The sequence below is a fragment of the Ammospiza caudacuta genome, chromosome 4 (assembly GCF_027887145.1).
Source record: "Ammospiza caudacuta isolate bAmmCau1 chromosome 4, bAmmCau1.pri, whole genome shotgun sequence".
In the NCBI taxonomy this organism is placed as follows: Eukaryota; Metazoa; Chordata; class Aves; order Passeriformes; family Passerellidae; genus Ammospiza; species Ammospiza caudacuta.
In genome coordinates, this window is record NC_080596.1 from 24,529,261 (window position 1) to 24,549,986 (window position 20,726).

General features: G+C 50.8%; 2 protein-coding genes across 4 annotated transcripts; both read right to left on the reverse strand.

The window, feature by feature from the left end:
• Window positions 1-1,228: 1,228 nt before the first annotated feature.
• Window positions 1,229-6,112, reverse strand: IBSP (integrin binding sialoprotein). Of its 3 annotated transcripts, none has more exons than XM_058804089.1 (7): window positions 6,077-6,112; window positions 4,936-5,009; window positions 4,807-4,857; window positions 4,616-4,687; window positions 4,378-4,431; window positions 2,318-2,419; window positions 1,229-2,022 (listed from the first exon to the last, which is right to left on the reverse strand). In XM_058804089.1, exons 2-7 carry the CDS (start codon window positions 4,987-4,989, stop codon window positions 1,456-1,458), a joined length of 900 nt encoding a protein of 299 aa, XP_058660072.1. In that variant the 5' UTR covers window positions 4,990-5,009; window positions 6,077-6,112; the 3' UTR covers window positions 1,229-1,455. The 3 variants fall into 3 exon arrangements, with proteins under 3 accessions (XP_058660072.1, XP_058660073.1, XP_058660074.1); XM_058804090.1 differs by having other exon boundaries at window positions 4,936-5,000; window positions 6,077-6,109; XM_058804091.1 differs by lacking the exon at window positions 4,378-4,431 and having other exon boundaries at window positions 6,077-6,099.
• Window positions 6,113-14,619: 8,507 nt separating this feature from the next.
• Window positions 14,620-17,470, reverse strand: LOC131557133 (dentin matrix acidic phosphoprotein 1-like). The gene is made up of 4 exons (XM_058804184.1): window positions 17,396-17,470; window positions 17,255-17,296; window positions 16,551-16,805; window positions 14,620-16,404 (listed from the first exon to the last, which is right to left on the reverse strand). Exons 1-4 carry the CDS (start codon window positions 17,447-17,449, stop codon window positions 15,163-15,165), a joined length of 1,593 nt encoding a protein of 530 aa, XP_058660167.1. The 5' UTR covers window positions 17,450-17,470; the 3' UTR covers window positions 14,620-15,162.
• Between the last annotated feature and the right edge of the window lie 3,256 nt (window positions 17,471-20,726).

Here is a 20,726-nt window from a genome sequence, read left to right on the forward strand (position 1 = left end):
CGGATGTCACCCCACAGGGCAGCCAGCCCACGTGCCTTGGCTCCTAGAGGAGAGCGTTTGCCAGGTGCCTGGGGGGCTGACGCACACAGGGCTGGGCTAAGCGCCCTGTAGGAGCGGGACCTGGCCCCTGGCAGTGCCAGGGCTCTTTGTCCATGCCAGTTTCCTGACGCAGCGGAGCACCCCCCGGGGATGTGGATGATGGAGCTCTCATGTCCCCGCACCAGCCATGAGTGCACGCAGTGCTCCTCAGTGCCACCATAGGGATTTGTCCCCAGGGGTGCCCATGCTGCAGGCAGCACCTACTGCCTCCCCAGAAGCTGCAGCCTGGCTTTGGCAGACAGAAGCAGTTTTGTACAATGGCCAGTGACTTGCTGCTGCAGGAACAGACTTGTTCTGCAGTTGGACCTGCATCAGAAGCTGAACTCAGGTTTCCTTCCTAGGAGTGCAAGAGAAGCATGGTACCTGCCATAAACTGGGAATGAGGGCCATCACTATTCCCAGATGGTGGCATCTGCCTGGAACCCAGTGGGATTTGTTCTATCCCTATCCATAGTGCAGAGCACCAGTTGGCCAGGGACATACTCCTGTTGGGAAGGGACCCTGAGCTGAGGACTCCCAGCTAGGTATCACCATCGCTGATGAAGGAGGGGAGTGGATGCACCACTGTCACTGTGATAGCCCTGGGAATGAGGCTGTGTGACAGGGACATTTTGGGCTGCAGTACTGTTGTTCAAGACACACATCCAAGTTGCCCAGCTCATACCCATATGACTGGTGCAGGGACAAAGCAAAGCCCTCATTACAGGGGTGTGCGTCTAAAGCTAGTGATGCACAGAAAGAGAAATTAGTGGTTTTGCCCTTATTAAAATTGCCTGATGTGTGGTCAGGCCATGGGAGGTGCATTACCAAGGAAAGAAGACGTGATAAAGTTATCACTGCTCACATATTGGAAATTCACATCAACTTTACGTAAAACAAGGCTGTAATCCCACCGCAGTGTCCCTAAGAGCACCCTTTCATTTTTCAGAGGGCACTCTACAGCAGCTTTCCAAGTTATCCTTGCTATTCCTCCCTCCTTTCATGTGCATCTGAGCTGGAATAACAAGATTCAGCCCTAAGCATCATGCAGCCCCTCAGCCCCTCCCCAAGTGCTGCATTCTTCCACTGACCACAGAAAATTTGGCAGCAAACCTTTTGTCACCAACAAGCTCAGTTCAGTTGCTTTATTTCATTTCATTTCATTTCATTTCATTTCATTTCATTTCATTTCATTTCATTTCATTTCATTTCATTTCACTTTGCAAGATACAAAAAAAAGCCTGGGATGGAGCCAGGGATGCAGCCTGTGCATGACAAGCTGCCTGGCATCCCCTCTGGCATGCGGCGGCTCCAGGGAGCCTTGGAATGCACCTTCCTGAGTGGCTGGGGCTGACAGGGACAGCACCAGGGCTGTGCTCACTGGCTGTAGTAGTAATCCTGGCCGTACACGTCATACCCATGCCCTTTGTAGTAGCCGTACTCATCCTCATAGGCGCGGTAGCTGTCCCCACGTGCGTACTCATCCTGTTCCTCGTACCCACCCTCAGTGGTGCCCTCATCCCCCCGGCCATGGTCCCTGGCTGTCACATCATACTCCCACAGCTCCCCAGCTGTGGTGGCATCTGTGGTGACATCTGTGGGTCCCCCATCATCCATAGTGGTCGCCTGTATCAGACCCTCTTCGTTGGTGGTGCTTGCAATGGTGGTAGCTTCAGCTTCTTCCTCCTCCTCTTCTTCCTCTTCTTCTTCCTCCTCCTCTTCCTCCTCTTCCTCAGCTTCACCAGTGCCCTCCTCAGCCGCCGCAGTGCCATTGCCATGAGGTCCAATACTCTCTGTGGTATTGGTGCTTGTGCCGTTGACACCGTTCTCATTCTCATCTACTTCTTCTTCTTCCTCTTCCTCCTCATTCTCATCACTGTCTTCATTTTCAGAGTCTTCCCCCTTGCTGGCAGTTCTCTGCCTGATCCTTTGGCAGTCCTTGCCCTGGCAGAGGGAAGACAGCACAGCATAACTTGAATGTCAGGAGCTTGCAGCTCAATGTGGAAAGGGGAAGGTATGGGCGCAGCTGAGCATTCCCCCACACCTTTCATGGCAGGACTGTCTTTTTGGGGTACCCTTTCCAACCCCAAGTTAATGTCCAGAGCTTTGTCCAGCTATAGGTATTTCCACAGCAACTCCCCAAGCAGAAACAGAGTGCAGGGTATCCCATGGGTACAAGCAAACATGCAATGAACAGCCCCCTCCCCGTGGGTGCTCCCTCTATCTCCCCAAACCGCACCTGCTGGGGGGATGGGATGTCTCCTCCCAGTGCAGCTTGGCAGTCCTCAGGGGCTGCTCCAGCAAGGTGTCCACCTGCCTTGGTTCCAGCATAAAAAGGCCCCTGCAAGGACAGGGACAGACACGGCAGGGGGTCAGCAGCTGGAGTGGAGCGCAGGCTCTCCACAGCGAGAGGGATACGGTGCATCCACACAGAGCATTTGGGCATGGCTCCGAGTTCCCTGCTTTCTCACGGCTCTTGTTCCAGGCTGAAATGTAGAGGCTGCAGCAGGGCAGATGGAGCTGTGCAATTACGTGGTGGTGGCTGGAGTCTGATGTTCCCATTCTGTCTCCAAGTTTTGCTTTGCAAAGCATCTAAAGGTTTTCTTCTGAAGTTACCTCCCAAGTTTCCAGTAAACAAAGAAAGCCACAGGCACACTACACGCGAACACACTGCATGCCATGTGTGGATGGTCAGTGAGATGTGATGGCTCAAAGCCAGGCGTGAGCCCAAACCCCACCAGCAATCAGCCATCAGCAACACTTGGCCCCAGAGATCAGCAGCAGAGCGGGGCTCTCAGTGGGGTGCACAGCTAAAAAAAGGGTAAGGAATAACCCATATACAAACAGAGCCTGAAGCAGACACTGAGGAACTGGTGGGGCAATTCACTCAGGGCCCAGCCTGGGAGGTGGAGCTGGTTGGCACCAGCACATGAGCCCAGCCATGGCAGGGAGGCCTGAGGTCAGTGTCATCGCTGCCCTGGGCAATCTCTGCTGCTCACACGCCAAGACCAAGGACACCTACCCTGGCATTTTGGGCCACCTCAGACCTTGAAATACAGGTGCAGGTGCTGGCAGAGAAAATCCAGGCTGCTCTCCTCTCCAACAGGATAGCCATCAAATTGCACAGTGCAGCCAGCTGTGCCAGTGGAAGTGATGCTCCCTATACAGCAGCTTTTTACAAACTGATATGCTTTATAATGCTTTTTACATAACTGACCTTGGGGCCTTTCTGCATGATTCATCTTGCTGACCACCCTGCCAGTGAAGGCATATCCCTGCATGAGAGCAGCCACTGCTCTGGTGCCCTCAAAATGAAAAGGGCAGACCTAAAGAGCAGCTACATTCATGCATACCAGTTAATTTCTTTCTGAGAAATGAAAGTCAACATTTTGCTGCCCATCCTACTGCTCAAATTTATCCTTAGAGATTGCAGTGGTAGGGGAGAGAAACAGCTAAAATGGGGCAAATTGCAGGGAGGTGCCAGAGCTGGCACAGGGGCCACCCCATGCTATATCCCAATCCCTGACAGGCCCCCGAAGCAGGGTTTAAAACCAGATTTCCTGCTTTCATTAAATAACTTTTTAAAAAGAAAAAAATAAAGGACTTGATTAAGCGTGACACGCAGGATTTTAAGCATACCAGATCCTTATTTCAAAGCACCTATGTGCCTGAGACTGCTGGACTATTTTTGAGCATTTGCAGCCCAATAAGGCACAAAAGATCTTTGTAATCCCTTACATTTAATTTTGGACCTGGGTTGCTCTCACAGCTCCAGAGGTGCCCAAGCTCACACTGATCCAGCAGACAGGAGCAGCTTTACCATCTGACTGATACAAATTTGACTTTCCCAATATAGCATCAGTTTGTGTCACTCCACAAACACACATGCAGAGCATAACTGGGTTTTCCATAGGGGTATTCTCAGTGTTACAGGGGTAACAGATCCTGAAAGATGAAGATTAGAGGAGTTCCTAACAGCACCCTCTTCCTTGTGTGAACCTCCCTGGTTCTGTTCTTTGGCCCATCCTGCTCCTTTCTGATCCACTGGAAATGGAAACCCAGAGAATTTGTCTCAGGGTTGTTTGGTGAAACCCCTGCCCAGGAAGAAAAAGGAAAGCAAAAGGAAAATATCGACAAAAAAAGTAAAATAAGGTCCAGAGTAGAAAATCCAGTTGTATCCAGAGTGCGAGCCTGTGGGAAGTCAGTGACCACAAATGCTGATGAGAAGAGACAACAAAACCAAAGAAAGTTCCCAAATTCCTGTATTTGTTTTGCAGACTGCTGGTTTGCCATACTCACCCCCTCTTCCTCCTCCTCCGAGCCATCCCCCTCTTCCTCAGATGAGTCACTACCCTAAGAGGAAAAACCAAGTTGGAGGAGGGTGGGTGGGTTCCCAGTGGTATCACAAGTACAATGTTCTGTGCCCAGGCCCACAGGCCAAGCCAACAGGGCACAGACCTTGCCCCAGTCTCATTTGGGCTAAAATCTCTGCATTTGGAGGGCAGCAAAGCAGCAGCAACCCCTCGGAACCACCCACCTGGTACCGTCGCTGCGGGGGATACACGTAGATGTATCTGTACAGGTAATGCCGGTGCCGGCTCTTGAAAACCTACCAGGAGAAGGAGGGGGAAAATCCCATCAGTCTGGGGCCTTGGGTACAGGAGCCACCAAAATGCACTCTTCCTCAAGATCAGCCCTGTGTGGGACTAGGCACAGGGGAGACCCTACCGCATTCTCTTCTGAGTCATCCAGCTTGGGTTGCCGCAGCCAGCTCTTGACCTGGGGGAAAGGGTGAGTTGGTACGTGCCCCACACCAGCCCTGGCAAGGCCAGGGGTCCCCCCTCAGCTGGCACTCACCGAGAAGGTGCACGCCATTCCCACCAGGCAGACAAACACCAGGACACTCCTCATGGCTGCTGTCTCTAGGAACACTGAAACACATTGAGGGCTTGCATTTCAGCTAGAAAGCACCAACACCACTCCAAACCATCCACGTGTCTATGTCCACGTGGGTGACTGGGGAGAAGAAAGGCTGACCTCCAGCCTTCCTTGGTGAAGTCACCCAACCCCTCCATAGACCCAATTCTTTCTTTTTTTTCTTTTTTTTTTAAAGATCTGCCTGAACTTCCATTAATACATTTTATTTTTTCTAGAAGCCACCATATACCAGAAAAGCAAGTTTCCCCATGTAGTGAACTCAAAGCTTTCCTGGAGAAGGATAACTTATTCCTGTTTCCCCATTGTCCTTAAGGGAGGGGAGAAAGCCAAGCCCCACTGGAGACACAACAGGAGCAGCTGGGAGCACTGCCCACTGTGGCTGCCCTTCCACAGCTCAAGACCTGCTTGGGCTTTGCCCAGGAAGCAGTTGCTCCTGGGAATTACACCACAGACAGTGTAACCTCACTGAGGAAAAACAAACAAGCAAACAAATAATGGAAGTAATTGACTTCACAGGCTGCCACTGGTAAAAACAGCAGTGGCAAGGCACCAATGCAAAGAGCCCCCCATAGGCACAGCTGGAGGGGATTTAGCTCTAGGCAGGTCTGAGCTGCACACCCAAAGCACCAAAACACAGCCTGCCCTCATGCATCAAGGAGAAAGGAGCACACCCAATCGTTTCCAGCATCACCCCAGCCTTCCCCCAGTGAACAACGCTCCCAGCATCCCCCTGAGCTCAGTCAGGCTTTCTCCTACCCTTCCTCTGCCTAAACCCAGTATCCGCTGGGCTTGTAGGGAATTGTTATTACATTTATCTGTGCTTGAGATTTCCCTAGTTTTGCTTAATTCAGGCTATAAAACAAGTGTCCACAAGTTTCTCTGACCTTGCAGCAAGGGTCTGGATGCTCATCCCCTCCACCCAAGTGCTTCATGAAGCCACAGATCCAGAAAAAGACTAAAAGCAGCACCCCAATCCTGCCAGCAAGCTGACCCTCCCATCTCCCTGCAAAAAGCAGACATCAATGCACAACCCAAGGGAGAAAAGCAGCAGCAAGCTTACCCTGCCCCAGCACTGAGAGCTAACCATGGAGTCAGCCGGCAGAGATTTCCTCCCACTGCTGCCCTGCTGGGATATAAGGCCTGGCTTTGCCCCCCCTAAGCCAGTCACCGCCCTGCCCAGAGTGACGCCAGCTCTCCAGCATGCACCAAAACCCCTCCAAAACTTCAACGCTGGCAGATTTGGTGCACAAACATAGCACCCCACGCTGCTGCCAAACCCAGAGAGGCTTGCCCTGCGCCACTTAATTGAGGGTCTGGCCTCAGATGTGCGGCTGGGAGGCCGAGGGTATAATAACACTCTGGGTTTTAATTAAAATAAATATTGGGAAATATGTTGCTGGGGGGTGTCCACCTCCCTTTTTGAGAAATCCTGTCACTGTTTTTTCAAGTAGACAAAAAGACCGACCTCAAAAGCCCAGCCCCACAGCCACTTGTGCAGAGCCGTTAGACCAAAAAAAAGCTAAATCAAAAAAAAATCCCTCTCCAGGATGCCTGCAGAGGCCTTGGTAAGGGAAGGGAAAGAAAAGGGGACTCAGATACAGGTGTCACTCCATGCCCCTTTGAGAGCCATTTCTGCCACAGTGTTGCTACAAAATGCAGGTCTGCTTTGTTTCTAATGCCCTGCGAACTACGCAGACCCACACAGGGGCCAGCCCAGTCCCCTCCTCTCAAAAATCATGCATTGCTCAGCTGAAATCTGTGTATGTCCCCAGCAAAGCAGAATAACTTCCTGGGAGGGGGGGGGAAATGAAAAACCCCACCCACATGTGCCCTCAAATCACACTGTGCATCTTGGTGACAGGATACAGCAAGTGGATGCTGTCCCCTACACCCACCTCTACAGGGATGTCGTCTCTTCTTTACCTATATTTATCATTTCCTGCTTGGATTTTATCCACCCAGCTCTCCAGTGCACCTCTGCTCCCTCTTTCCCAGATTTTTCTTGTGCTCATCAGCAAAGGCCCCTAAGCTACAGCAGTTCAGGGATTGACTATTCATTCACCAAATGCAACTTTGCTTTCCACAGGAGCAAGGAGAGCTGCAACTCCCACTTGATGCTTTCAGGCCGACAACCCGAGGAGAAGGAAGAGAGGTGCTGAAAAATAAATGCCTTCAGGCAGATCTGTAATCGTCAGCTTAGCCAGTGGTAAAACTATGGTTATTTAGGACAGAAAAATTCACTTTGCCATGAAATGCCTGAGTGTTTCTTCTCAAAACTAGGGGCAAAGCCAGCCTCAGCTACACGCAGGGGAGCCCATCATTGACAGGTTCATGGTGGGGAGCTGATAATTGCTGACGGAGCACTACACACATGAATTGTTTCTGAGGAGGGAGAGGTCCCCCATAGTCCCCCAATGGTCCAACACCCCTGGCAGCAGACCATGCCACATGCCCACCATGCAACCCCCTGGGGCTGCAGGGCACAGCTGCCCCATGGGCTTCAAAGCCCCTTTTGTGACTGTGAAGAGTCCTAATTATAAGGGAGGCCTGTAGCTGGCCGTGGCTTTCAGCTGACGCCTTGTGCCAGGAAAAGCCACGCAAAAAAAACCAACCCAAAAAAACCCCCAAACAAACAAAACAAAACAAAACAAAAAAAAACAACAAAGCAAAACAAAACAAAAACCCACAAAAACACCTCAGCCATGTAGTTCTTCGGTGCCAATGCAGTCTATGACAAAGATAGAGATCAGCATTTGTGAGGATGAGGATTCCCATGTCCCCCCAGCTCCATGGGGCTGGAGCAGCTGGAGGGGCTGCCCTGCTAGGCATTCAGGGCAGAGATAGATAGCCCTGCTTCCCATTGTCCCCTGCTGTCCTAAGCTGCCTGGCCTAGGAAAGCAATGAGCAAAGTGCCTGGCTTTGAGCTTAAAATTTCAGCAGGGCTTGGGAACAGAGAGTCCTGGTGGGAGGTGATTTTTAATGTAATTAAAGGGCTTCTACTCCAGGCTGCTTAAAAAAATTATGGAAAACTGACTATAAAAACACACGTTTCACCCAAGATCCCTAAAAACACCAGGATAATTAACGTGTGCTGAAGTGCCTTGTGCAACCAGCACCTATGTTTAGCTCCTGGAGCGGGTGCTGCCCAGGCAGGCTACCAGCAGCAGCAACCTCAACGGCACCATGGTGGAAAACCAGCCAGGAACTCACCCAGCACATCCTAATGTTTCCATTTGAAATTTATTTTCTATTACTACTTTAAAATCACCACATGGCAGGTGTGGAGCATTGGTCTCAATGCTTTTGCAAGAACTCCGTCCCGCCAAGGTGGCAGGGCTCGGAGTGATCACCCTTTTGTCTGAAAAGAATCTGTTATTAAAAGTGAATGCAGACTTTGAAAGTTTATGAAATGATATCATCTTGCTGGAAACAAAACATAGAACAGCTTATCTGCCTCCAAAGGATGGGGTTTTAACCAAAGTGGTCCAGTGGAAGGCGGGGTTTGCACCAGCCGCTGGCTGCAGCTTTGTGCTGCAGCTTGCACCGAGCAAGGGCACCCTGTACAGTTTGGGTGTACTTACTTGCCTGAGCCCCTGAGGATCTCAGGGTCAGAGTGTCCCTGTCTGGCTCAGGCTGACATGGCTCCTAAGTCCAAATTTAGTTATTATTTTTGCAGAGCAGTAAATGAGCAGAGCAGAGTGCTCCTGCCCTGCCCGGCACTGCAGGGCTGAGGCCACTCCGTCCTATTTCCATGCCCTGAAGCTATTCTGAAAGAAAACCTCAGAGACAAAAATAAGTAAAGAAAACAAAACCAGAAGGACACTTTGAGCATGGTGGGAAGAGACAAAGGTGCTGCTGCAGTCAGGGAAAGGGGCACCCCTGTGTTGCCCTGATTTTTTAATATTTTCTAAGCCTTCTGATCTTTACATTCTTGTAGCAAACTTTCTCACACACTTTCTGTAAATAACTTATTGTTTTGCATTCTTTTATGGAAGAAGAGAAATTTGATAGACTGTTAGTTTGTCCAGTGTCATTGGGGGGGTGGCACTTTCACCCTCCAATCCACTGTCACTTTTAGAAAATGATAAATGCTAAAGTCAGAAAATAAACTTCCCTTTTGTTCTCCTTGAGAGCAGTGGTGTGTGCGCTCATGTTGTTTCGTGTCCTATAGCGACACGCCTGCCATGCAGCTCAGTGGCCAGGGCACCCCCAAAACCTGTATAGGAGGCACCTGAGAGCTTGCCCTGGCTTCCAGCTCTCCTCACATACTGTCAGGGACAGGAGTGTGTGTACCATGGTCACCAGCTGGGGAGAGAAGTGATGAGAAAGAAGAGGGAGCAACAGAATAAGAATAAAGAATGCCTCCCTTTCTCCTTACCTCTCAGAGCACAAACACAAATGCAAACCAGCATCAGCTGCACACACAACTCATTATTCTTTTGCCAACATCCAATTTTAGAATAAAAGTGTGAAGGGAGATTATCTAAAATGCGCCTTGTATCAGTCTCCATTATCAGTACACAATCTTTATATATTGGCCTTCTGCAAGTGAACATTTCACATGATTTTCCTTTTTCTCTGAGCAGAAACCAGAAAAAGGAAATTAATTCTATTTTGTAGCAAAATGCAGGCCAGGAGTAGCTCTGTAATGTGAGCACTTTGAAGCACCCTGAGCTCTGGGAACCAACCCCAGCAAATCACTGAGGCTAGGTTGCAGCATTATCACAAATCCCAGACTTGCCACCACCCAGGCCCTCACGTGTTTGAGCAATATCTGTGTATTGGATCTCCTCTCTTTGTTTGTTTTTCTTTTTTTCAGGAACAACAAACTCCTCATCAGCCAGAGCAAGTTACCAGGTCTGGTCCCCCCAGCTGTCTCTGCCTCCATCCATGTGAGAGCTCTCAAACACATTCTCAGGAGAAAAAGACAAATAACCCTCCCAAAAACTCTTATTTTCAGAAGGCAAGCAGGAAGGTAGCCTCTGTTCATTGCAGAAGTAACAACCAACCCCCTGCACATTCAGCTCAGGAAGTGAGCTCTCTAACAAAGTTAAATCAGTGTCCCTGGACTTGCAGGCATCTGGATGGCATGGAAGCACGCTGCTTCTGTGCTGTTCTGGTGATGGCTCCTACCTCCCTGTCACTGCATACACTGCTCTAACTTGGTAAAACCCCTGAGTATGGCATTAAAAAGGCCCCACTTGCAGCAGAGGCAGTGTGCTGTGTGTATCAGCAGGAACTGCTGCTCTTGAACTGGTTATTTGTTATTGTGTACACACATGAATTGCAGAAGAGTGATGTATGTATCCACACATCACAGAATCACAGAATGCTTTGGATTGGCAGGAACCCTAAATCTCATCTAGTCCCAATCCCCTGCCATGGGCAGGGACACCTCCCACCAGACCAGGTTGCTTAAAGCCCCATCCAAACTGGCCTAAATACATAGAGAAGTACATGCCTCCTGCAAAAAGTACCTTGACACTCAGGCACTCATTTCCCTTTTTTAAAAGGTGTCTTTACAAAGTTTTTACACTGTCATAAAACTAATTTTTGCTCTGCAGGTGAAGCAACACCAGTCTAGGACAGAAAGGGCAGATGTTGCCTTGGCCCCCCAGGTGCAGTTTCAGCCCCTGTGTTCAGTAACCTGATGCCTTCTGCTAAAATACAACAGCTCTTTGCAGCTTTGCATGTCAGGAAACAGGAAAAAACTGAACTGCAAACCACTTGCTCACTCTGAAGGTTTCCACCGTGAATTTGAGGAGTGCAGTATGAGAGGATTTAAGGTTTCCATCATGAGCTGGGGGAATGCAGTACTGGTGGATGCTAACACTTACACTTGTACCATCCTGCGGTGCCTGGCTTCTTGGGGCAGTGCTGGGGGAACCACAAAACTCCCAGGACATGGCTAAGCCAGGGATGGGAAAGTTATTTGCCATCAAAGTGCATGGCAGTAAAGAGAGCTGGAAGAAAAATTTCCTTTGAGCATTCAAAAGGTTTGTAACATTTTGGGGTTTCACTGAGGTCACAGGCTGTTTTCCCACATCTGGCATATTTCTTTTTTTCAGATTGATGGCCTCAGTGATTCCGTCAGAGGTTTTTCCTCCCCATTGAAAAGGGCAGAGAAATGCAATCAAACTCTCCTGGCCACACTGTGTGCTTGGAGAGGAGTGGTTCCCACAACAGAATTACATGCCAGGGGGCACGGACCAGACAACCCCATCAGACCTGAAGGGAGCCTACAAGGAAGAGGAAGAGAAGTTTCCTACAAGGGCATGTAGTGACAAGACAAGGAGAGGATGACTTCAAACTGAGAGAGAGAAGGTTTAGATTCAATACTAGGAAGAAATTCTCTGCTGTGAGGGTGGGGAGGCACTGGAACAGGTTGCTCAGAGAAGCAGTAGGTGCCCCATCCCTGGAAGTGTTCAAGACCAGGTTGGATGGGGCTCTGAGAAACCTGGTCTAATGTCCCTGCCCATGGCAGGGGGGTTGAATTGAGACGGTGTTTAAAGTCCCTTCCAACCAAGATCATTCTGTGATTCTATCAATGTTTCTTTCACAGATATTCCCATTTTGCTAAACACAAACACAGGCCAAGAAAAAGCCTGCAGCCAGCTGTGGAACTCAGATCACCATGCGAAGCCCAGGAAATTTGTCTGCACTGTCAAAAAAGCCACTGCTGGATGGAGAGGTGGCCTGCAAGTGCATGGGTCTCCCTGTTTCTCCCACCAAATCCAGGGGTTGAATAAGTACAGCTTGTATGCTGTGGCTGCCCCAAGTTCAGCTGCCACAGCCAGGCTCAGCACTGCTGCCTCCCACTTCAGCCACCAGCTACTTATTTAAAATAGAATTTTTTCTTCTTAGAATAAAAAAAATAAAATAAAAAATAAAATAAAAAACCATAAAAACCAACACAAGAAACCTTTATTTTAAGGTTATGCAAACTCATGTTTTCAAAAACCCAAATGGATCCAAAAATACCTGCTTTAACCTCCAATGCTGATTTCTGGGTAAATTGCTGCATTCAGCTCTGGAGGCCACCCCCACTGCACAAAGAACGTCATGTGGGTGGATAATAAAAGCATACATTGACGTGGGCATTTTTTATCCCTGCCTAACCCATCAGGAAAACTGAATCTGACAACTTCATCACGTAATCATCCTGAAACTGGAGGCAGGAACATCTCCAGCGATGGCACAGCCTGTGGCTGACCTTCCCAGCTGCTTATCCTGGCAGCCCAGCAGCAAAGAGCAGGAGTTTCCCCCTCCAATGCTCACAGTGCACAGACACATGGCACAAAAACCGAATACATAAACTCCTAAAAATGCTTTTAAATCCTCCCAAAGAGCACCTTTTGGTCACACTCCTTCTGCCCATCCAAAACCTCACCCTGTGAAATCCTGCCCTGCCACATGTCAAGCAGGGTGGTCCTGCTTATACACAGATGAACAGCTGAACAGCATTTGATAGGGACAGTCCAATAACACCAATGTCCCCCAAAACCTTGCAGATGTCCTTGGCAGGTTCTGGGCAAATCCTTGCGTGAGCCCAACATGAGCCGCTCCTCCCTGAGGCCAAGTGGGAGGTTTTCCCAGAGAAGGGCAGTGCCCAGGAGGGATGGTCCCGTGGGAACCTGTCCTGGCAGGACCAGCCAGCAGCAGTCAGCCCTGGCACCGGCTCCCTGGCTTTTGGGGAGCAGCCAGTCAGCGGGAGGCAAGTTTTGGGCGCTGCTGGCCAGGACGCGGCTGTAGGGGCAGCATGTCCCCAGGAACACACAGCCGGATACCCTCGGCCCTGTTGGCAAGGCACTCGTGCCTCCCGCCCACACTAAACCCAAATCAATCCAGTTTTTCTCTCCATGCATGAAGTGAGGAGGACAGGGACATGCAGTCCGCTGCCCCGCTGTGCCAGGCTGCTGTGCACCCCAGCACCACTCCCACAAGGATGAAGATGGACACAGGGTCATCGACAAATTTGCAAGAAGCGGTTTCACCCCTCTCCTGACACGTTTCCACTGTGCTTCTCGCAGGCTGAGCTCACTGCAGAGCTGCACGCCTCTTCCTGGAGGGATCCCGAAAAAACTGCTCCATCCCCACGGCCACCAGCTGTCGCTATGTGACCATCACCTCCGATGGCCCCGGGGTGTGACCCAGCCCTGCGACACAGGCGGCACCAGAGCGTGGCCCTGCCTGGACAGCAGCACCGCTTGCTGGCCGCGGGAGGGCTCCCAGCCCTGCCTGCCCCGCAGCAGCAGCAAACACTCATTGCACTCATTGCTACAACTTTAAACTGCAGCGACAGGGATGTGACCCACACCGAACACAAGATAGCCATTGCTGTCATTCACCCCAGTGGTGGAGCTACACTCCGGAATTTTGGTGCTCATGACCCTGACAGGCATCACTGCCATCACAGTATCCCCAGCTATTCACACAACTGATGCGAGAGGTCCAAAAAATAAGGGCCTCTTATTTTTTGGTCACAGCTGAGGTATTCACAATGAAGTGGGGACTAGTGGGATGAAGGGTCAGGAAAGAGGCTCATTCCCAAGACAGCAGCATGGGGAAGCCACAAATTTCAGAGCTGATCTCATACAGAAGCAGAAAAAGGTTTTCACAGGGTGAATATTAAAACACAATTTCCATAAAAACCACTAGTTGTTCAGTTCCCAGCCTTCAAGTGGTGGAAACAGGCTACAAATTAAGTGTGGTTCTGCTATAAGTAGCAGAAAAAGATTTCATTTTTTTACTGGTTCTTGAATTTGGTACTGCAATGCTCAGACCTGAGACCTGAGAGCTGAAGGGAGTGTACCCACTCACCCTGGCCCCTTGGGGACTGTCCTCTGCAGAGCCACAACTCCATGCTGTAAAACTGCACAGTGACACAACAGCCCAAGCTTCACCTTCAGCATGAAAACCCACATTGTACTGCTTGTTTTGCACATGTGAACAAGGAAGAAGGGCCTGGGTGGCATTTATAATAATGTGATTTTAAATAACATGTCGTTTATTTGCTGATAGGAGGGATAAACCAACCAAAGGTCACACAGAGTAAAACAGGCTTTACTCATGGTAACACCTTTACCTTGCTCACCTGCATCTCTGCTGCAGGGAACTGGTACCAGGCGCCACCATGGGCACACAAAGCCAGTGGACCAGAAGAGTCCTCATGGCCTGGGACACCTTTCCAGCTCCTCAGGAAGAGCAGCACAGCCCTTGCTCACATTGCAGGAGGTGATGGCCCTAATACAGCAAAGCCTCAGCCCCAGCTCACTGGGCTCATCAGCCAGATTTTCCACTCCACTGCGGGTTCACCAAGGGGCAGGGGTGGCCTTTGGGGCACCTGGAAATAGAGGGAGTGGGAACACCCTCAGCTTTTGCTTTCCCCCTCCACCCAGATGCTGTGGCTCTCCACACAAATATCCTGCCCTTTGCTTCCCACTCCTTCTGGTCCAGCCCCAAACTGCAGACCCTGACACACCCAGGAGAAAAAGTCAGCAACACCTCAAACCACACTACAGTGGAGTTTGGTGGTTTTAATAATGATTAAAGAAATCAACAGGGTATATTTCAGCTTTGAAATACAAGTGCAAAAAGGATACAGCATAATGTTTTCTGTACATTTCTTACAAAATAATAAAAATATTACATACATCCCATCCTGAAGTGGTACTTCACACCCTGCTGTGCCCATGCACCACATGTGCACACCAGCTGTAGCTTTTCCTTTTTATGTGCTGGACATAGAGTTAATGGAAAGCGCCAACTGGAGTCTGGGTAGGTAAACACAAGGAATGAACACAGGGACCTGCCCAGCATGCCCCGAAGTGCCAAGCCACCACTGTGCCCCTGGGGCAAGTGGGCAGCATCACCCTGCTGGCCCTCACAGCTCTCAGCTGCTCTCCAGTTTGATACAGAAAATACCCTTTCTTGCTGTGGTTCGGTGTTCTCCCTGTGCCTGGCAAGCCTTTCATTCATTCTCTGTGTAGCATGCTCTGGCCTAGCTCTGGCAAACCTGGCTCCATTTTAACCACAGCATTAACCACTCCATTTTAACCACTTCTTGAGAAGAAGTCAACCAGGCTATATGGCAAATAAATTAACCCCTCCTCCCCTCACACCCCTGCTGAGGTCCCGGGGCACAGGTCAGTACCCATCCTGGCAGTCATTGTCATCATAGTCAGCGGCAGGTCTGCGCCGGAGGGCGCCCAGCTGCCGCTTGTGGGCCCCACTCTCCAGGCTCTGCAGGGAGCTGTCGTCCCCGTGGCTGCTGGACTCTTGGGTGGCATCCTCCTGGGAGTGGCTCTCCACGTCATCCTCATCTTCCTGGGACTCGCTGTTGTCGCTCTCTGTGGACCTGCTGTCCTCACCTGTGTTGTCCTCTGGGCTGCTGTCATCCTCTGGCACCTCTGGGCTCTCAGCTGATGTGCTTGGCACAGAGTCATTGTCATCCTCCTCCGACTCGTCCACAGTTTCCTCTGTGGAATGGCTCTGGTCATCATCATCTTCCCTGGACTTGCTCAGTTCAGTCTCTTCTTCCCTAGACTCACTGTCAGGTGTGGACAGTACACTCCTGTCCTCAGCAGAATCCCAGTCCTCCTGACCTTCCCAGGTCTGACTGTTGCTGTACTCATTCAAGGTTCTCACCACCTCTGGGGTCTCCCCTGGCACTTCATCTGACTGCTCAGCAGTGGTCTCCCTGGACTCACTGTCCTCATCTTCCCTGGAGGGGCTGTCCTCCCCATCCCCATCCTCCCTGGAGTGGCTGGAGCTTTTTTCCTCTGACTGGCTGTCAACAGACTCTTCTGACTGACTGTTGTTCTCCACAGATGGACTGTCTTCTCCAGAGTCACCATCCTCCACCTCGGGGGACCTGCTGTCACCCTCCTCCCAGCGGTGGGAGCCAGCCCCCTGGGCACTCTCCCCACTGTTCCCCAGAGCGTGGGGGCCAGTGTGGCGCATCCTGTAGCTGCTGCCTGGGCCGTCAAAGACAGAGGGATCATCTCCCTGCATGGCTTCGTCCTGGAAGTCATAGCTCTCCTCCTGGCTGCTGCTGCTGGCCCCTCTGTGCCTGTAGGTGTGCCCATAGTTCCTGTAGCGTCGGTGGTCTGCCCCAGTGCTCTCACTGCTGCTGCTGCTGCTGCTGTGCCCCACGCCAGCCCCGGCATCCCCACGGCCAGCATCGTGCTCGTGTTCCCCTGCCCCATCAGCACCAGCCCCATAGGTGGGGCCTTCACCCCTCTCTTCTTGCCCATTGGCATCAAAGGTGTCGTCCCCACTGTCATCCTCCTCATCCAGGAACCCACCACCATGGGAGGGAAACGCGTTGGCTCTGGCACCGTAGTGGTCTCCATTGTCAGCATCTTCAGTGTCACGGGCATCCACCTCCTATGGAGGTGACAAACAGATGAATGCAAAGCCAAGCACAACCTTGACCGATGCCAGCTTTGGGGCCAAGGGAGCTTTCCTGGCAGAACAAAACATTCCTCTCCACTCACTCACTCACTCACTCACTCACTCACTCACTCACTCACCAGGAAACCAAGGTCGTTCCCATTGTGGGCACTCATGTCTTCATGGTCCACCTGGTTCATGTGCTGAGCCTGCCCAACTCGGCCTCCCACATCTTGGCCACTGAGCTCATCCAGCTCCTCATCCACGGCATTCCCACCTGCCAGGTCCCTGACAAGTGCATTGTCCCCTGTCTCTGGATTGGCAGGATGATGTCTGCCATCCCCACCATCTAGGCGGTTGCCCAGCTTGCCAATGTATTCTTCATTTGTGGTATCCTGGAGGCAAAACATGACATGGTGCTTTTGGTTTATTAAACACCAACCACAGTACTTTTACTGCTGCTGCTGCAGGGCCTCACTCCCAAGCCATGCAAGAGCTCAAGTCTTTTCTATTACTTACACCTCAGCCCTTTATTTATTTCTGCAGATACAAAAAAATGGTAGCCACCAGCAAAAGGGCAGCCCAGAAAAGCCCAAGCTGGGCTATTTCAGGGCCAGCACAGCAAAAGGTGTCAGGTGAACTGGGAACTTTTGCAGGGAGGCAAGTCAAAACAGGGTGAAACCAACCCAGCTTGAAAAGACTGAGCAGACAGACAAAGACCCATAGAAGCAGCAGATCCCTCCTAGGTTCCTGGTGCCAGGATGCCTGCCCAGAGCTGGCTCTCCATCCCAGACTTGCTCCCTGAGGGGCTGCTCCCTGTGGGACAGCAGCACCTGTGGCTTACCTCCTGCAGGGCACTGGGGTGGGAGGGTTCATGGCCAGGCACCTAAACACATCCAGGAGACATTTGGTCAGTGATCAGTGTGCCTTGGCGGGGCAAAACCAAGGGGTTTGGGGAGGGAGTGTCAGTCCAGGGGGTACTTACAGGGTAAGCACAGGCCACAGCCCATAGGAGCAGCACCAGGAATGCAGCCCTCATGTCAGTCGTGGTCCCTGCGGCTGCAACAAGGAATGAAATATTTGCAGGCTAGAGCAAAGCCTTTGCATGTGACTCTGGCTGGAATCTGGTCCCACAAAGCCCTCCCAAATCACAGTGCTCAGTCTGGCGTGTCATCAAACAAGCCAGGGATTTGTCCTTGTGCCACCTCCTGGCACCTCCTGCGCAGAAAAGTCCCTTTAGTTTGGGATTTGAAATACCCAGACATGTACTGGCAGATTTTTTGTCTGAGCATCATTAAGGAGCAGGAGAGTTCTCCTGCGTTTCCTGTTCCCATAGTTATGTCACCACTCGGCTGAGCTCAGTGGTTGTGACAGGAGCCTGTGCCTCAGATGGGCAGCACTGTGAGACCATGGGCTGCAGAGCTGCACCTCCCCCTGGAATGGTCCCCACAGCCTCATAAAATCTCCTACTGTTCCAAAGTGGAGCATCCCAATGAGATAACACCACAGAGAGCTGCATCCCCAGAGCCCTCTGGGTGGGCACCCCAGCAGCACTGCTTCCTGGTGGCCAGATAAAGCAGTGGGGGCTTTCCTCCAGCTCTGCTCTCATTTTCCAAGCATTTTCTTTAAGCCCAGCCCAGCACCTCTTCCCTATGGGATACACTAACTACACTGAACATCATCCTGCACCCAAAACATGCTGGAAGGAGCACACTTCTGACTTCTTCCCTGACAAAGCAACACCTACATCCCAGATGATAATCCTCCCGCTTTCAACCAAAACTTGTGAGGAAATCTTCAACCCCTTTTTTCAAACATTGCCATTTTCCCTCCAGGCAATGCCAGATCAACCCAAAGAAACCAAGACCTTTACCTCAAGGTGTGATGCACGCGTCCGTCTCCTGTGGTGCTGGGGAAGGGATGAGCTGGCTGTCTGTGTTGGAATGCTCCAGGCTGTGTGTCCCAGGGTGCCAAGGCAGGCATTTAACTGCTGGTCAGTGCCAACCCCGGGCCGGGGCAGCCAATGGCACCACCGGGCAGCGCTGCTGCACCTGGAGGTGTCACCAGGAACTGGCCTCCCACACTTCCTCTGGCCTCTGCCATGACGCCGGCCCTAAAAAAGCTCCTTGTGGTTGCAGGATGATGGGATGGGAGGGCAGTTAATGACAGACTGTGCTGGCCCTGTGTTTTGACTGCTAAATTTATCCCATTCACACACTTCCCTCCATGACACAGGCAAACAACTACAGCGTCACCCACGCCAAGCATTGGACCCCATCCCAGGGATGATGTCCTCCCAACCTGTGCAACCTAACCTTGGGAGCAGAGTTTGCCCTGTGCCACGGGCCAGGGTGCTGAAACACACAGGGACCATTTCCCTGCCAGGTCTCAGTCCTGTTCTGTACCTTGGGGCAGGAGCACAAAACCACCCTAGAAAGAGAGTACTCATCTTATTTTCATGCCCACACAGGTGCTTTTACCAGGAAGAAGGGAAATACTAAATGGAAGAGTATAGGGAGCATCACACACTCTGCACTGAGTGTAGCATTCCAGTGCTCCTTCCAGCTGCTGGACAGGGAGGAGATGCTACCTCTGCTCTGGAAAACTCAGACCACAATATGTGCCATGGGGACATGGACAGGGTTGCAGCTTTGCTGACATTCACAGGAGATGCTGGCACTGTGAAATAAATGACTGAAGGAAACTTGGGCAGGGTCAGGATTAAGCCAGGGCTCTGTAAACTGCAGGTTATCTGAATTAGCTCAGGCTGTAGAAAACAGCATCCAGATGGCATGCCTCATGCTGGACAGAGCATCTTGTGAAACCAGACATGTTAGTCTGCTGCTGGGTGTAATTTCATCCTCACAATCTCCTGCTGTTCCCCCCTCATTACCAGCCCACAGTCCATGTGTGTCTGTCCTGTGAGGACTACAAGGTGCTGAATGTGATGAGTATAATTTTTCTTCTTCCTCCTGTGCCCCATGCAGGGAGGTGCCAGTGCCACTGTGGCCCCACTGCTTTCCCCACAGCTCCTTAGCCTCAAGATTGTCACCATCAAGCTGCTCATTCCCGTGCCCATACCTTCAGCAGATGTTTTCCCTCTTCTTCCCCACCTGACCCCTGCCACAGATACCATGGGATGTATTTTCCTTTTGACCTGTGTCAAAATTATACCCCTGTCCCCAGCCAGTTATGAGTTCATGTTACCAACCTTTTTTAAGCACCTCCAACAATTACCATGTTTTGTCTTTTATTTTTTTTTATGCCAAACCTGCATTTAACTTAACCCCCAAAGATCTGGTGGTGCCTCACATCCAGGTGCTGCAGTGCAAGAAAGAGATAAACACCAAGCTCTGCATGCCCGGCTCTTTTATAGCACATGTCACCCATTGCCCCACCAGCCACTACCCCAAGGTCACTTCCCTCCTTTGCAAAGGCCCTGAAACACCAGCACGCCCAACAATGCTCACTGACAGCACACTGACCTGACCCACACCCCTGTAATCTCCAATAGCCCTGGCTCCATCGATGAGGTCTGCACCCCAAATCCCTTCCAGAGATCATCCTACAGCATTAGCCAGATTGCCCAAGCAGATCTGCCTGTGTTTTTCAAGGAAAGGAAACCCCAGCCCACATATTGCAACTTTACCATTAACCTTTTAAAGAAAAAATAATATTAAGGATTATTGTTGTTACATCAAAGGTGAGAGATGGATTGAGGAGGGGAGCAGCAGCTGTCTGTTGGGTGTTTTGAATGACACTGGGCATTTCCACAAGCCCTACCCTACCAAGATGCTCAGGCCCTGGAAGGAAGATGGGGAAGCCTGGCCAGGATACAGTTTGCACCCTCAGACTACCAGGGAGTATGTGGCCAAGTCAGAAACTAGAAAACTGGCTGGGCTGGTATGAAGATGCAAGAATATCACTCCTCTGTTTGACAGTCTGGACTGTGTAGGGTTCATGAGAACAGAGGAAAGAAATGAGTGCAGACAGCAGGAGGAATAAGAGACACCAAAGCCAAAGGACTAGCTGGCACTACAGCCAGCCAGCTGGCGGAGGAAGAACAGAACCCTGCTCTCGTCCACTGATCAGCTCAGCATCAAAAACTCAAGAACTAAATAGTGTTGAAAAAAACACTGTTTTCTCTTTTTTTTTTTTTTTCCAGTCCACAGTACTTTAATAATATTAATGTTGCTGATGCACTTCTCTCCTGAGTAGACTTAAGGATTTTGACAGCAGCATCAAAAGGAAAATGATCAATGAATGAGGGGAGTAGGGAAGACTAAGATGAGAGCAGGACCCAAAGCACACATCCT